This window comes from Dromiciops gliroides, chromosome 1, assembly GCF_019393635.1.
Source record: "Dromiciops gliroides isolate mDroGli1 chromosome 1, mDroGli1.pri, whole genome shotgun sequence".
In the NCBI taxonomy this organism is placed as follows: Eukaryota; Metazoa; Chordata; class Mammalia; order Microbiotheria; family Microbiotheriidae; genus Dromiciops; species Dromiciops gliroides.
Window position 1 is genome coordinate 526,085,398 of NC_057861.1, and position 17,180 is coordinate 526,102,577.

The 17,180-nt window shown below is 44.7% G+C and overlaps 1 protein-coding gene across 1 annotated transcript in view; it reads right to left on the reverse strand.

Moving 5' to 3' along the window:
• NATD1 (N-acetyltransferase domain containing 1) overlaps window positions 1–15,005 on the reverse strand; it is a 62,510-nt gene extending 47,505 nt beyond the window's left edge. Inside the window, exon 1 of the mRNA XM_043978092.1 lies at window positions 14,690–15,005. Coding sequence (XP_043834027.1) covers window positions 14,690–14,786 — 97 coding nt within the window. The 5' untranslated portion in view covers window positions 14,787–15,005. The remainder of the gene's footprint in view (window positions 1–14,689) is intronic.
• Between the last annotated feature and the right edge of the window lie 2,175 nt (window positions 15,006–17,180).

Consider the following 17,180-nt stretch of genomic DNA (forward strand, 5'->3'; position numbering starts at 1 on the left):
ATCCAGGGGGGAAAAAAAAGAACTGTGGAGTATAGATGCTAAATGAACCATACTATTTCTTTTGTTTTTGGTGCTGTTGTATTTCTATTTTGAGGTTTTTCCTCATTGCTCCGATTTTTCTCTTATAACATGACTAATGCAGAAATATGTTTAATGTTATTATATATATATAGAGAGAGAAATATACACATGTATACACACACACACACATACATATATATAACACCTACATCAGATTACCTGCTGTCTAGGGGGGAGGGAGGGAAAAAATCTAAAATTGGAAAGCTTGTATAAACAAAAGTTGAGAACTATCTTTATATGTAACAGGAAAAATAAATAAATAAAATACTTTATTAAAAAAAAAAAAAGAACCCCACCAGATCCTAATGGACAGGGGAGTTGCCAGGGGCATTGAAAGGTTATGTGACTTGTCCATGGTCACACAGACAAAACATGTCAGAAGAAGGTATTGAGACGAGGTCTTCCAGACTCTAAGACCAACCTTTTAGCCAGTATGCCACACTACCTTGAACAGTGCTATAAAAATGTGAGTTATAAATAATACCATTAACAAACAATAATAATTAATAATAATAAGCAGCAGTTGGGTATACAGTAGATAGAATGCCAAGCCTGAAGTTGGGAAGACCTGAGTTCCAGTGTGACCTCAGATACTTTCTAGCTATGTGACCCTGGGTAAGGCACTTAATCCTGTTTGCCCCAGTTTCCTCATCTGTAAAATGAGCTGGAGAAGAAAATGGCAAAATACTCCAGTATCATTTATCCCAAATGGGGTTACAAATGAAACAACTGAACAATAAAAGGGAGTAATAAAAACACCTCTCATAAGACTGTTGTGAAAAAACAAAGAGCTTTGCAAACCTTTAAGTGCTATATATATATATGAGCTATTATTAGTAGTATTAACAGTTCACACGTATCTTTTTTTACTGAGGTAACTGGAGTTAAGTGACTTGCCCAGGGTCACACAGCTAGTGTTAAGTGTCTGAGGCCGGATTTGAACTCAGGTATTCTTGACTCCAGAGCTGGTGCTCTATCCACTGTGCCACCTAGCTGCCCCCACACGTATCTTTTTTTTTTTTTAAAAGGATGTACCATTTAATCTGATGCTCAACATTTATGTGTGTTAGGCAATATAAGTGTTTTTTCCCCCTTACAAATGAGAAAACTGAGCCTCAGAAAGTTTTGTCAAGTGGATCAGTCACTCATAGTCAGAAGGCTGTTAAATATCAGAGGTGAGGGGCAGCTAGATGGCGCAGTGGATAGAGTACCGGCCCTGGAGTCAGGAGTACCTGAGTTCAAATCCGGCCTCAGACACTTAACACTTACTAGCTGTGTGACCCTGGGCAAGTCACTTAACCCCAACTGCCTCACTAAAAAAAAAAAAAAGAAAAAGAAAAATTAAAAAAAACGTATCAGAGGTGAGACTTAAATCCAGGTCCAAATCTAGGACTCTTCCCATCGCTACCAAACTCCCTGAATACACAGGTTCATACACCCAAGTGAAGCAAGGAGGAAGGCCAGGGGCTAAAACACACACCAAGGACACCTCCATCCTCTGGATGGTAAGCACAGCACATGGGCTGATGTATAAACTGGGAGATGCAGGTCATACTGTGAGGGGATGGCCTAGAGGAAAAAGGGACCAATACTCTCCAGCTAAAGAACTGATGGGAAGAATGGGTTGTCAAGAATATCAGAGAACCCTTCTTCATTGCTTGGAAGAGATTTTTTTCCCCTAATAATCACAAGAGCTAGCATTTAGAGAAGGTTTTAAGGTTTACAAAGCACTTTATATATAGTATGTTGATTCCTTTGACCCTAATAACAACCTTGTGAAAATAGGAAACATTTTTTTTTTTTTTGCAGGAGAGTGAGGGTTAAGTGACTTGCCCAGGGTCACACAGCTATTAAGTGTCAAGTGTCTGAGGTCACATTTGAACTCAGGTCCACATGAATCCAGGGTCGGCTTTATCTACTGAGCCACCTAGCTGCCCCCAAAACATACATTTATTAAGCACCTACTTAGTGTCAGGCAATGTGCTAAGTACTTTACAAATATCTCATTTGATCCTCACAACAATTGACATAGGTATTTTCATTACTCCCATTTTAAAGGTGAAGAAACTGAGTTTTCAAAGAGTGATTTGCTCAATATCACAATTTGTTCAGTCATTTCTTAGTCTTGTCTAACTCTGTGACCCCATTTGGGATTTTCTTGGCAGAGATCCTGGAATGGTTTGCCATTTCCTTCTCCAGTTCATTTTACAGATGAGGAAACTGAGGCAAAGATGAAGTGACATGCCCAGGGTCACACTGCTAATAAATATCTGGAGTTGCATTTGAACTTAGGAAGATGAATCTTTGATTCCAAGCCCAGTGCTCTATCCACTGAGACACCTAGCTACCCTTTAGTAAAGTACTTTAGATCGATTCTCACTACCCAGAAATCTCAGTACTTCAAGTTTTATGCCCACTGTACAGATGAAGAAAGTAATTTCAGAAGAGTAAAATGACTCATCTACGGTCATACTGCTAGTCAGTATCAGAGGCAGGCCTGGACTCCAGATTTTTCTCATTCCAGGTCCAGCACTCAGTTGAAGTTGAAGGTAAGCCTCCCTTTCGTTCAGCCATTCTCTGCATCCCCTGGGAGGGATCAGGGTGCTGGCCAAGTCTCAATTACCAGCCACCTGTTAGGGGTTTAATTACCCACACCCCAACACACACACACACACACACACACACACACACACACACACACACACACACACACACACACACACTCTCTCTCTCTCTCTCTCTCTCTCTCTGCTGAGAAAGGACACAGGAGGATATTTCAGGGCTCTCATGGAGCAGCCTGGCCCAGCCTTCTGCTGCCACCAGCTCCACATCAGGGCAGCAAAGCTGGCCACAGGATTTCTATACAGCCAAGTTAACCAGGCAGAGAGAGTGTCCGGGGGCTCAGGCCACTGCTGCTACTTGCTCTTTTGGAACAAAATGCAATAGATCCTCGTTTACCCCAATGTCTTATATTGCTGGGTTTTTTTTTGTCTTGCCATGTTCCTCCCCCTTCCCCCATTAGACAGTAAACTCCTAGAGGGCAAGGACCACGCCTTAAAGCAGGGGCATGATGGTAAATGTTTAACAATCAGATCAAATGACACACTTAAGTTTAATCAGCATTGCTAACATTTTTCTCCATTCATTTCCTAATATATCAAGCTCTGATATGCTCCAGTTTCTGAGGTGTGAATGCCTTTAACTATCAGCTCTTCCTTCAAGGTGGCTTCAACATACTCCTGGCCTTAAAGCTCTAAATAAAATCAGCTCAGATATCTATAGAATTTAGTTTGCAGACAATGAATTTTTTTTTTGCCGGCCATAACATTCACAAAAGCCATCTACTAAGGTGAAGAAGGGGGTTGTGATCTGTCCCGGTGGAGGGACCCAAGCCTTGAAATACTGAAATATTACGATTTACAAAAATGTTTTCTTTCCATCAACCCTGTTGAGGTAAGTATTTAAAGCAGCATCATACCCATTTTTGCAAATCAACAGACTGAGGCTCAGAAGGATAAAGGGACTTCCCCAAGGTCACAAATGCCAGGAAAAGGGCAAAGCTGGGACTACAGTCTAGGTCTCCTGATTCATTCCTCTTTCTCCTAGCCCATACTATACTTCTGCAAGTGCCAACCATTCGATACCTTCCCACGGCTCTAGATCAGGGAGCATCCTCAGGGACTGGCTGACCCAACCTCTTCTTTTTTTTTTTTCTTTTGTTTTTTTTATTAAAGTATTTTATTTTTTTCCAGTTAATGTAAAGATAGTTCTCAACTTTTGTTTATACAAGCTTTCCAATTTCAGATTTTTCTCCCTCCCTCCCCTCTCCCCTAGACAGCAGGTAATTTGATATAGCCAACCTCTTCTTATGGATTTCTATAGCGTCTCCTTCCTTCACAGGAGCACATTTAGGCAAACCTCACAGCTCCCCAGAAATGTACTCTGTGGGTGCTGAATGATCTTGCCCACAAAGACCCTGAGGCTGTCTGCACCATCCTCTATTCCCCCAACATATTCAGGGTCTTTGGGTGCTCTTCTCTTCAGTGGAAAGGGCTCAAGGAAAAACAGGAAACAAGCATTTATTAACCCTAACTGTTTTCGAGGCACAGTGTTAGGAACTTAACTGTATCATTATCCCCATTTTACAGTTGGGGAAACTGAGGCAGACAGAGGTTAAGTGACTTGCTCAGGGTCACACATTGAGGAAGTGTACAAGGCCGAACTTCTGACTCTAGGCCTAGTGCCACTCACCCAGCTGCTTCAGGAAAAGAGCTGGTCCTTTCCCACAATGGCCTTTGGCCCTCATAAATAGAGCGAAACAGAAACAGGCTGCTGCTTAAAGGTAGTTCCCATTGGTTTGTTAAATGAATGCATCTGGTGGGGTCTGACCAAACCTAGCACAGTGCTAGAAGAATCAATTCCAGAGTCAAATTTTGGTCAGAAAGCATTCTACCTGAGCCACTACCAGATCCCTCCATGACAAAGGCAGGGTCTTCAAAACCCAGCTTGATCGGCCATCCCCAATCAACTCCTCCTTCCACCAGGTCTGCCAGGCACAGGAGTGGCCTGGCATGGCAGGATGATCACTTGAAGAGCCAATCTGAAGGTACCAGGGCAGGCACATGTGCAGAAAGGCAAAGTAAACAAAACACAAATTAAAAAAACAACCCAGTGCTAGCATAATTTCCATCCCCCAAGCTCCATTCCCTATTGGAACACTCTCAGGGATGGGGAGCTCACTACCTCTCTCAAGAAAAATCAGTCAGAAACTGTACATTTCTCAGGATGTGGCTATCATTGACTGTTTATCCAGAGGGCACACTTTACAAAGCAAAGTGACTGAGAGAGATGAGGCCAAACAGGGCATGTGGAAAGCCTGGGCCCATCTCTGATTAGACAGTCTCCCAGTTTCTGAATGCCCATTCCGTGTGAGGCAGGAGAGCAATGGAGGCATCTGTGCCTTTCCGATAGAGCTATCACACCCTCCCATCTTTGTGGGCACAGCCCAGTTTTGGCGTGTTCTTCATAGAATCGATGGCACCACCCACAGGGCAGCCAGCCTCACTCCCTCTTTCAGCTGACACCAAGTTGTGTGGGGGGAACCGGCCACAGCTCCTCAGACTGGGAAGAAGTTATCGGAACAAGGGGCTATCTTGACTTGGCCACAAAGCAGTGGGGTCTGATGAGACAGGTCCAAGAGATGGCATTCCTCCTAGAAACAGGAGTTCTGGGCCCGAGCTCTGCCTTTCACTAGCTCATCTATAAAGTGCCCAGAATCATTCCCCCACTACCTATCTCCCAGGGTTGTTATAATACTCAAATGGATGTAAAAGGGCTGAAAACTTAGAAGAACCCTGATGTTACCAACAATGATAGAGGATGTGTGTATACACACACACACACACACACACACACACACACACACACACACCCCCTCTTTAAGGTTTGCAAAGCCCCTTACAAATGTTGCCTCTTGATTCTCACAACCACCCTGGGAAGTAGATGCTCATTATTATTATTATTGGCAGATACTATTATTAACCTTGTTTTGCAGAATGGCTACAAAACAAGTTAATTGACTTGCCCAGGGTCACACAGCTGGTAAGCGTCTGAGGCAGGATTTTAACTTGGGCCTTCTTAATTCTCTACCAGGAGGGGGCAGCTAGGTGGCACAGTGGATAAAGCACCAGCCCTGGATTCAGGAGGACCTGAGTTCAAATCCTACCTCAAATGCTTGACACTTACTAGCTGTGTGACCCTGGGGCAAGTCACTTAACCCTCATTGTCCTACCAAAAAAAAAAAAACACACCCCAAACCCAAACATTCTCTACCAGGCAGGACACAGCTGCCTCAATACATCACCTCATTTGATCCTCACACTAATCCTGTGAGTTAAGTATTCCAGCTGTTTATCACCCGCAGTTTTGGATGCAGACCAATGAGAGCTCCTTGAGGGGAGGGAACCACTTCTACCAATTTAGCTCAACAAGTTCCAGCCTCAGAGAGCAGCTTTGGGGCACCAAGAGTAGGAAGGCCTAGTCCCAAGGCGGGCAGCTGGTATGGATGTGTCAGAAGAGGGACCTGACCCTAGCTCTACCTGGCTTTCAGGTCAGCTCTCTGATGGCTGAGGAAACAGAGAGGTTAAGGAAGTTCTGGGCACACAGCTAGTGAGTGTCTAGGTGGCAACTGGAAGCCAGGTGCTCCTGACTCCAGCTCGCTATCAGCTCCCTCCCCGACAAAGGCAGGAGTCCTCAAACCCAGCTTGGTCAGCCATCCCCAACTTGCTTCTCCTTCCACTGGGCCCGCCAGGCACACAAGTGGCCTGGTTTGGCAGGGTGATCAGTCGAAGAGCCAACCTGAAGTGACCAGGGCAGGTGGGTATGCAGAAAGGCAAAGCAACAAACAAATTAAACAAACAACACACACAAAACCAGATTCTGTCAAGGAAGGGAGCCAGAGGTTCTGGAGGAGTGCCTGCAGTGGGGTGGGGGTGGGAGGGGATGGAAAGAGAGAAACTCTGTGGGTGATTCTCTTCCTGCCGGTATTGCTACTCCTGGGCAGCTGGATGTTACTATGGAGAGAAAACAAACAACCAGAAGACACACCAGGAGATGCAAGGCAAATATCCCAGGTATAAGGGAGAGACCGGAAACAGAGAGAAGAGGGGGTTCCCTCGGCCTGTATGGCTACCTGTGTCCAGACAGCATAGCCAAGGAGGCCATTTACAGCCTTGCCATCAGTTCCACACCTGGAGAAGCACTGATCTTCCTCCAAGTAGCCATACCAAGTCAATTCCCTCTTTTAGATTTGGGTTTGTTGTTACTCACTTATGTCTGACCTTCCATGACCCCCCATTTGGGGTTTTCTTGACAAAGACACTGGAGTGGTTTGCCACTTCCTTCTCCAGCTCATTTTACAGATGAAGAAACTTGAGGCAAACCGGGTGAAATGACTTGCCCAGGGTCACACAGCTAGCAAGTGTCTGAGGTAAGATTTTAACTCAGGTCCTCCCGATTCTAGAGCCAGTGCTCTATCCACCGTACCACCTAGCTGCCCCAAGAGTCACAAAAATCCTTCAGGGGAAAAAAAAATTTAAAAAGTGGCAGCGAGGTGGCGCAGTGGATAGAGCACTGGCCCTGGAGTCAGGGGGACCTGAGTTCAAATCTGGCCTTGGACACTTAATACTTACTAGCTGTGTGACCTTGGGTAAGTCACTTGACCCCCAATTGGCTCACCAAAAAAAAAAATCCTTTGAGGTATGTGTTATTATTATTAGTATCCCCAATTTACAGTCGAGGAAACTGAGGCAAACAGGGTGAAGTGACTTGCCCAAGGTCACACAGCTACTGTTTTCAGTTTCTCTACCTGCAGAGAGAGATGGACCAGATGCTAACAATACCTTCGCTCCCCTCCTTCTGTTCATTGTCTCCCCAGACTGTACTATGGCTTTTGAGGCAGGAACAGTCTTTTTTTTTTTTAAGTATTTTATTATTTTCCAGTTACATATAAGGATAGTTTTCAACATTTGTTTTCACAGGATTTTTAGTTCCAAATTTGTTTCTCCCACCCTGGAAGGGACAGTCTTATGGCTTTCTATGTATCCCCAGAGCTTAGCCCAGTACCCAGCACATGGTACGTGCTCACTAAATGTTTACCGGATTGACAGTAGTTCACATTTCCGTAGCCCTATTAGGTTTACAAAACAATCAAGGTGTTGCAACACCACCTCAACATAGGTAATGCAGGTATTTGAGTTTCCATCTAAAAAGTGAAGAAACTTGTATGGAGTAACTGTGAAAGCCTGAACTCAAACCCAGAAGAGGGCCTTTTCTCCATTATTCCAGATTTTTCTTGCTCTAACATTCAAGAAGAGAATTTTGCTTCTATGCCCTCTTGGCCAAATCAATAGGACAGGAGAATCTAAGCCCCCACCCCCCCAGGGCAAGAACTCCTTTGCTTTTGGCTGTGTCTATCCCTAGCACTTCATACAGTATTGTGTGTGTAGTAGGTGCTTACAAATTTTGCAGCATTGACCTTGCTTGGGTGTTCCAAAGATCATGAGTTGCTAACAACCTGTCTATCCTGCTCCATCAGGTGTGGGGTATTTGAACAACTTCAACAGGACTCAGAGTCTGTGATAGCCCCAAAAGTTGGATTCTTACCTGGGGGACAAACAAGTTTTTTTGTTTGTTTGTTTTGCAGGGCAATAGAAGTTAAGTGACTTGCCCAGGGTCACCCAGCTAGTAAGTGTCAGGTGTCTGAGGCTGGATTTGAACTCAGGTCCTCCTGAATCCAGGGCCAGTGCTTTATCCACTGCACCATCTAGCTGCCCCCAACAAGTATTTTTGCCTTCCCAGGCTACCCCCATAACAGGGTACCAACCCAAAACAGGCTCTTCCTCAAGTTCAAAACATTTACTCATTTAGCTATTCACTTAGCACCAGACCATTTACTGCCTTGCGCCAGGGGTGGTGATGAGGTGTGGTAGGGAACACCCTAATCTAAAGGGTAGGAGACATGGATTCTATTCATCAACAAGCATTGCTTAAACACCATCTCTGTGCCTGACACTGTACTCCTGGCTGCTATTACAAAGACCATAATACAACTAATACAACTGTCCCTGCCTTCAAAGACCTTATAGTCTAGTTCTGCCACTGGGGGAGGGAGAATAATTTATATAGTCCCTACCATGTGCCAAGGACTGTGCTAAGCATTTTTTTACAAATATTATCTCATTTGATAGTCACAATGTTGTTGCTGTTTGTCCTTTCGTTCTTGAAGAGGACCATGACATTTGGAGGTGATGTCATGACTTGCGGTGAATTGGATTTAAGTGAGGGAGGGCTATGCAAGGTCACCAACCTCACTCTCTCCTCCAGAGCCATCTGGGTCCATTGGCAAGATATACATCAGAACTGAAGATGGCCCTAGATGTTTAAGGCAATTGGAGTTAAGTGACTTGCCCAGGGTCACACAGCTAGCAAATATCCGAGGTGAGATGTGAACTCAGGTCCTCCCGATTCTAGAGGCAGTGCTCTATCCACTGTACTACCTAGCACATTCTCTTTCAAGGCATGTGCTATTATTATTGGTATCCCCATTTTACAGTTGAGGAAACTGAGGCAGAGGTTAAGTGACTTACCCAGAGTCACACAGCTAGCTAAGTGTCTGGGGCTGGATTTGAACTCAAGCTTCCCAATTCTGGGCCCAGGGCTTTATCCAGCTGCTCCTAACTTACTATATGACCTTAGAAAAGTCACTTATCCTTTCTGGGTCTCATTTACTTAATTTGTAACATGAAGATGCCTACAGTCTATGATGCTTTGGCCTTTGCTCAAAGGAGGCAGATTAAATGAAGGAATCAATAAATAGCTACCGACATCAAGTCTCGATCATTTCTAGTTGGCACTATTACCATTTGTTCCAATCTATGTCCTGGCTCAGCTTCCAGTCAATGTACTAGGAACAATCCACATTCAATTCAACAAACACATTTTACAAACATTGACAACCATACCCTCTACCCATGAAATCTTTACCAGCCTTAAGTGCCAGCAGAGAAAACAGGCTATCCCAAAGGTCTCGGTTTAGCCTTAAGCTTTGGGGATTAAGACCCCTTAGAAATCAAACCCCAAGGCACTTCTTCAGTGCTCACGGGCACAATTTTCAGCATTAAGCACTGTGCCAAGGATAAAAAAGGAATGTGACTCAAAGCTTGCCCTCCAGCTTCTTACAAACCTAAGGCAGTGATGTCAAACTCAAATAGAAAGGGGGGTGAGCACTAATCAGCACATAAGGATCCCTGCAGACCACTGACTTAGAAAAACACACATTAACATTGCCTAGGTTCTATTGGGAGTGGTACCAGCTGCATGGGCTAACACCTGATATAAGGCATGCCAGCCCAACTGTCTAAATCACCACAGTGCCCATAATCGTATGTGAGTATACCCTTTGCCCTCTTGCTCTTTTTATCTTCCCTGCCTAGAAGATCCTCCCCAACTCTTCTGGGCTTATGCAGACCACTTTTCAAGGCCCGAGTACCACTTCTTCCAGGAAGCCTTCCTTGACCATCACACCTATCATAAGATCAGAGCTTTGAAGACAAAAGGGACCTTCAAGTCCAACCCTTTCATTTCAGTCACAGCAATAATAGGGAGCAAACCAGGATTTGAACCCAGGTCCTTTCACTCCAAATTCACTATTCTTGGCATTGTTGCCAGCTCCCTCCTTTCTTCTGATCTTCTAGGAGAAGGGGCTCTCTGTCTATGTGCCTCATGGGCACTCATGATGAGCTACCATATACTTGTGGTGAGAATTTATCTTTTCAGATGTACATTTAACAGTCTTATCTCCCCAACTACATTACAAGCTCTTTGGAGATATCAACTATATCTATACTTCTCTTCTATCCTCTCACATTGTGCTCTGTGCACAGTAGGCACGCAGCTTTGGCAACTGAATATACACATATATTTTTGCCAGTCAGCTGGGGAGACCCAGAGAGCATTCTTGACAACTTACTTGCCCCACCATAAATCTTGACTCACCCTAGTAAGTAAGTAACCATAGGGCACCACTGGTCAGAAAGGAAGGACTCCTTGAGCCAAGCCCCTGCATAGATCATAAAACATCAGAGCTGGGAGGGACTTTAGAGGCTCAATTAATGAACGAAGAAACCAAGGCCCAGACATGAGCACATTCGGATCTGCAGGAGACAAAGAAATCAGGAACCAGGCCACAGAGAAGGGATCCAAGAATCCTTAATGCTTTTCCCAGGAGGGCCTTTGGCAAGATATTGCCGTGCTGTGAGTTAGGTCTCCCCGGTAATTATATAGTTAGCTAACAAATATCAGTCTTAGCTTTAAGATTCACAAAGTTAGAAATTGTGGAGTTAGTGCTTTTATCATCATCTTCATTTTACAGTAGAGGAAACCGAGGCCAAGAGAAGTAAAATAATTTACCTAAGATCAGGATGATTAACTGATAGATACCTAGTGTCTAAGGTACACATCAAAACCATTATCTTCCTGACCCCAAGTCCAACTATCTATCCCTTATGCCTAGATGCCTTTCCAAGATAAAGTAGTAAGAACTCCTACCTCATGATCAATGTGAGTTGTAGGGAGAGGAAGAATTGGTCTCCCTAGAAAGCCACTCACTCTTTTTTTTTTTTTTTTAGTGAGGCAATTGGGGTTAAGTGACTTGCCCAGGGTCACACAGCTAGTAAGTATAAGTGTCTGAGGCTGGATTTGAACTCAGGTACTCCTGATTCCAGGGCCGGTGCTCTATCCACTGCGCCACCTAGCTGCCCCCGAAAGCCACTCACTCTTAACTACGGAAAGTTCTCCCAATTTTGCCCACTAGATTAAAGGCCTCCAATTTAACTAAAGTCCAATTTTACTTAAACTTGTAGAGTTAATGAGTGTTGAATAATAGCAAAAATCAGCCTATTAGCTCTTGGGTTTATTTGTTTGTTTTTTTAATTACCTAGTGAAAAATCAAGAACCCTGGGAAATCTGGATTCTATTCTTGCCTATGACAAGAATTCACTTTGTTACCCTGGGGAAGTCACTTCCCTAACCTAGGCCTCAGTAGCCTTCATCACTACCTTGTTAAATTATTGAAGGTATTCCAAAAAGACAGTGAAATTTTAAGCATTAGTAGTTTAAAACTTGTGCTAAGATTTTGGGAGGCATGTGTCTGTCTCAAAAAACACCATCTGAAAAAACCCCAAGAAACAAAAAATCACCATCTACAACAGAATTTGACAGTTTCTTTCCTTGTTCTTCTTTATACATGGAAATATTTGATTGTTTGCAATTAAAAAAAAAAGAAAATTTAAATAAAATGAAGGGGTTGACTCCCTTGACAGCTCTGACATTCTCCAACTCTCATTCCCACAGGGAGCCAGAAGCCAGGGGCAGCCGGGAAGGTCCCCATGTGGGGCAGACTTCCTTGGTTCCTCCCCAAAAGGGGAAACAAGGACATATGGGAGGAACGCTGGCTCAGGCAATTGGCGGTGGTCGAAATTATTTAGGTAGACCACTGTCCCCCTCTCCAAGTATTCTGGGATAAAGCTGCTTTAGGGTCTACAAAGTGCTTGGCTCACAACAAGCTATTCATTCATTCAGCAATCAGATTGTAAGGCCAGTAGAACCCTTGTCTTTTTGACAAGCATTTCAGCTGTATACAATCCCCTCTATCATTTTCTTTCCCTGTGGCAGCTGGGATAATTGAGGCCCAGGAAGGTGGAGGGTCTTACCCTACCCGATTGCTAGCCAGGGTTTGGAAGGTCCTAGAGGAACAGAGGCTGGCCCTTGGATAGGTTCTGGACAGTGACTGGCACATGATGGCAGGCCAATCAATGTGAAATCACTACCCAGGGGCAGTAATGGAGTCAGATGTGGGCCAAAGAGAAGTTGGTGTCTTTCTGTTCTGGCCTCAAGCCAGGCTAGCTCTTTCTGTTTGATTTCTTGCCTTTTATTCCCAGTCTTTAATCACTCTCTCAACAACCCCTCATCTGGCCCCCTGGATTTGTCTTGCTTTCTCTTCACCCAGGGCTGACTTAGGGAGTACACTTTATAATTAGTGGTCTGGAGTGGGGGAAGGGAAAGAAAGGGAGAAAGGGAGGAGAAAGTTTAGAAATATCCCTGTGAACTAGTCTGGCCCTGGGATTGAAGCTGTCTCTAGGGGATGCATCAATTTCAAAACAAAACAAAACTCCCCCCCCCCTTTCCTTTCTTTTTTAGCATCCCTGCCTACAATTTCTGTGGGTCTAAAAATGGACTACTGTTTCTACCCGAATCCTTCTGAACCAGATGCAGCAAGCAGACAGCCATCTCTGTATATGTTTAGAAGGAATAATTAGGGTGCTCACCAAGAAGCTGTGATTCTTTCAACTGGAAAAAAAAAACCAACAAAACCATACAAAACAAAACACAAAAACCAGCACCAGAATCACAGGGTTGCTTCTGATCTCCAGGAGGCTGGCTGCCTGTGTTTTTCCCTCACCTTGACTCTGTTAGGACTGCAATCATTAAGCTTGGAAAAGCCTGATTTGGGCTTTTTTTTTCTAAAGAGAAATTTCACCTCTTCCACTTCCAATACACCTAAGTGGCTTTGGAAAAAAATAATTTTCCTCTGGGCCCTCAAAATAGGGGGTGGAGAGACAGGGCATCTCTACAGACCCAGTTCAAAATCCTATGATCCTTTCTTTCTCTCTTCACAGTTTGTGTAGCACGTAGTGAAGGAATTCTAAGAGAAGAGGGAGGCCTGCATCTCAAGACTTCAAAGACAAAAAAAAAGAAAGGGTGGATCTATAAGTGGTGAGAACTTGATCGAACAAGAGAAACATTAATAGTAGCTTTAAATTCAGGAAAAAGTCATCAGAACCTACATCCAATTCAACAAGCATTTATTGAAGACCTATTTGTAAGCAAGGAAGGCCTTGTCTGCGCTGGACACCCCCCCCTTCTCTAGGGGTCTCACCCCCTCTGCTCTCCTGTCTCTTATAAAGTCACACACTGTAGGTGGTATTTCTGTGCCAGGCCTTTTCCTGGGCTCCCCTCAGGCCCCTCCATTCAGCACCCAGCACTCTCAGGGTTAAACTTAAGCACAGGATTTCCCACCCGGAGTTCAAAAGCTACTCAGCTTGGTATGTACTCATGAAATGCTCCTACTGACCTGAAGGGACAAAGCACTAGAGATAATCTTTCCTGCCCCGGTGTAAATTGCAGAAAGAAAACTTTTCACACTCAGTGACTTTCCACCAGTAGCCCCGGGGCTGAAAGAGGAAAGGAATGCAATTCGGACCCTGCAACCTGTCAGGATTCAGACTGCAGCACATGGGGGGTTGGGGAAGGGGCAGCGGGGAGGAAAGGGAGCGCGAACCTCTCAAAAGAGTTCCCTAAAGAGTCTATGACCCTGTTTCCAAAAAAAAAAAAAAATCGTCGGGAGGAAAAGAGAGGTCTCTCTCTTCATACCCTAAAACTCGGAATAAGAAACAAACCCTCGACCCTGAGAACAAATACAGCCTCAACGGCTTTAGCCTGTTTACAAACATAAGTTGTGCGGGCAGGTGTTCTCCCACCCACTTTCCGCACAGAGGCACCAGCCCAGCTTCTGGTTGGCACAGGAGGGCAGAGAGGTAGAAACAAAGCACAGCTCTCCGAGACAGGGGGATGGTAACAGGAGATCAGCTGGGAGCACTCATTACTTGTCCTTCCAGCAGGGATGAGACTCCAATACATTTCACAGATTCTCCCTTCCATTCCCCCTCCCTCCCCTCCCACCCACCCTTTTGGGGTTTTCAGTTGCTGTTGACATTGTAATTCCATTGCATAACCAGCCTCACCGCTACGACAAAATAAAATAAAATAATAATAAAAAGAAAGAGAAAAAGAGGAGAACTCGGTTCGAAGAAAAAAAAAATCCCGGTTTAGCTAGAGGGCACTCTTTGCATTAGCTCCCTAGCTTCTTGCTTTCCGTGCAAACAAAAGATAGAAAAGGAGGGGAGGGGGGGTGGTGATGGGGGGGGGGGAGGGTGGCTGGAGGGCGGGGGGTACATGAGAGAAAAGTGAGACTTGGCTGGTGCTACATTACCATTCAGTTTGACCGTGAACTGCCTCCGCTTCCGATCGTGCTCCACCTGGATGGGGCAGTTTTGCTCCAGGATGTTCAGCTGGGCAGAGTGTGCCATGATGGGGGGGCGGGTTTGGGGGGTGGGGGGGGTTCTGGTTCCTCGAGGGTCGTTGGTAGGAGCGGGAGGGGAAGAAACCCCTGCGGCTGGAGGCGGCGCTGGCAGTGTGCTGCCCCCTCTCCGACGTCTCCGAGTGAAGCAGGAGCAGGGACACGCGAGGGGTCGCTCAGGGAGCAGCGGACTGCTGGAGCTAGATCTGAAACTGACACACGGCGGCGGCGGCGGCGGCGGCGGCGGCAGTAGCAGCAGCAGCAGCAGCAGGAGGCAACAAAAAGCCAGGAAATCAGCTGTGAATTCACGTGCTGGTCGTCTGACCAATGGGCGCTCGGCCTTTTTGTTTTGATACATTCCATTCGACTCTTAAAGGGACAACGCACCTATTCGCAGGCTTTCTCGCCTTCTCAGCTACGACCCCTCCCCCTCCCCCAGCCCACTATTTAGCTATTTTTTTTCATGTGTGTTGTTTTCCCCTCCTTCCCCTTTGTGTCCATCCTTGGACACACAACTTCTTTGCTATTAAAACACCCTCCTCAGAAAAGGCCACTGTAGGAGGAATGTTGAATGAAAGGGGGTCATTATCATATTGCTTGCCTTCTCAATGGGTGGGGGAGGGGCTGAAGGTGGGAGAAAATTTGGAACTCAACGTTTAAAAAAATAAATGCTATGAATGAATGAATGAATGAAAAAAATATGATCATCATTCTCTTTTCTCTCCTCACTGCCCCCTTCCAAGGTAAATCGATCCTCCCCTTACCTATCTGTGTCCTGGGCTTTATCCTCAGAAGACTAATTAAGAACCTTGGACTTTTTTTTTTTCCTGGAGAAGTTTAGGAGCTGCCGACATCACTCTTTAAATTGTTGTTCATCAAACCCATCCAAAGATGCCTTTTCTCCCAGCTAAACACCTAAGGGAGAAATCAGTTCATATCAAATGAATTTCAATTTACACGTGAAGAGAACTTTGTTCCTGTGCCACAGTACCTGACACATAGTAGGTGCTTAATGTTTATTGGATTGATTCTAGGTGATGGGGGAAATAAAAGTTTAAATAAAATAACATCCCCTCATCAAACTCCCCACTCTGGGGGCAGCTAGATGGCGCAGTGGATAAGGCACCGGCCCTGGATTCAGGAGTACCTGAGTTCAAATCCGGCCTCAGACACTTAACACTTACTAGCTGTGTGACCCTGGGCAAGTCACAACCCCAACTGCCTCACCAAAAAAAAACAACAACAACAACAACAAAAAAAAACTCCCCACTCTAGTAGGGAGTAAAAAACTATAAAAAGGAATTAGGTAGCACAGTGAATAGAGCACTGGACCTGGAGTCTAGACAGATCCGAGTTCAAATAAATCCAACATCAGATGCTTCCTGACTGGTGACCCTTTTTTTCTCCCCTTTCTCTTTTTTTAGCCTCAGTTTTCTCACCTGACAAGGGGTATCATGGAAGGCTTCTTGGGAGAGGTGGCACAGGAGTTGAACTTTAAAAGATGAGTAGAAATTAGAAAGAACAGAATGACAGACTTCTCTAGGCTATGTAATCTGTGAAGCAAATACCTGCTCACATTAAAGAGAAACTAAAGATTGTAAATTGGATTGTAGACTGAATAGAAAAGGCCAAACACGCTCAAAGAAATATTAACTGACCTGGCCTGGCTACCCAGGTCTAGAACAAGCACCTTGCCTATGACCTTAAAAGACAGGGTCTGCCTTTATAAATGTTCTATATTTAGTTCATGATACTTAATTGCATCACAAACAAAACCTGGAGCCTGAAGCACAAACATATAATGGTTTCCTGTATCATTACTGTAGAGAAAAATAAAAACCTTGGCCTGTAAGAGGAAGTGCCATTTGTTGGAGATAAAACAGGAGTTGAGGTGGTTAAAAGCTTAGTTTCATTTGCTGTTCTACCACTGATTTACAGTGTCAGCCAGCGTGCTTGTAGAGCTCACACTTCCCACCTTTAAGTCAGGGCCTCTGAGTACCCAGGGAATGGTCTAAGATGTCATGGAAGTAGCACTTGATGTGATGAAAGGTTTTCTCCAATCCCCTCATCTCCTACTGTCTTCCTCTCCCCTCCCCCCATGAAACTCTTGTATTTACATTGAATGTTTTTTTCTTTTTTCTGTCTTTTTTTTGGGGGGGTTAGCAGGGCAATAAGAGTTAAGTGACTTGCCCAGGGTCACACAGCTAGTAAATGTCAAGTGTCTGAGGCCAGACTTGAACCCAGGTCCTCCTGAACCCAGGAACAGTGCTTTATCCACTGCACCCCCTAGCTGCCCCTTTTTTTTCTTTTTTCATTGAATACATTTTGAATCTAATTCCATATATACACGGTGCTTCTCCGAGAAAGAATGTAAACTCCTCTAGGGCAGGAATGGTTTCATTTT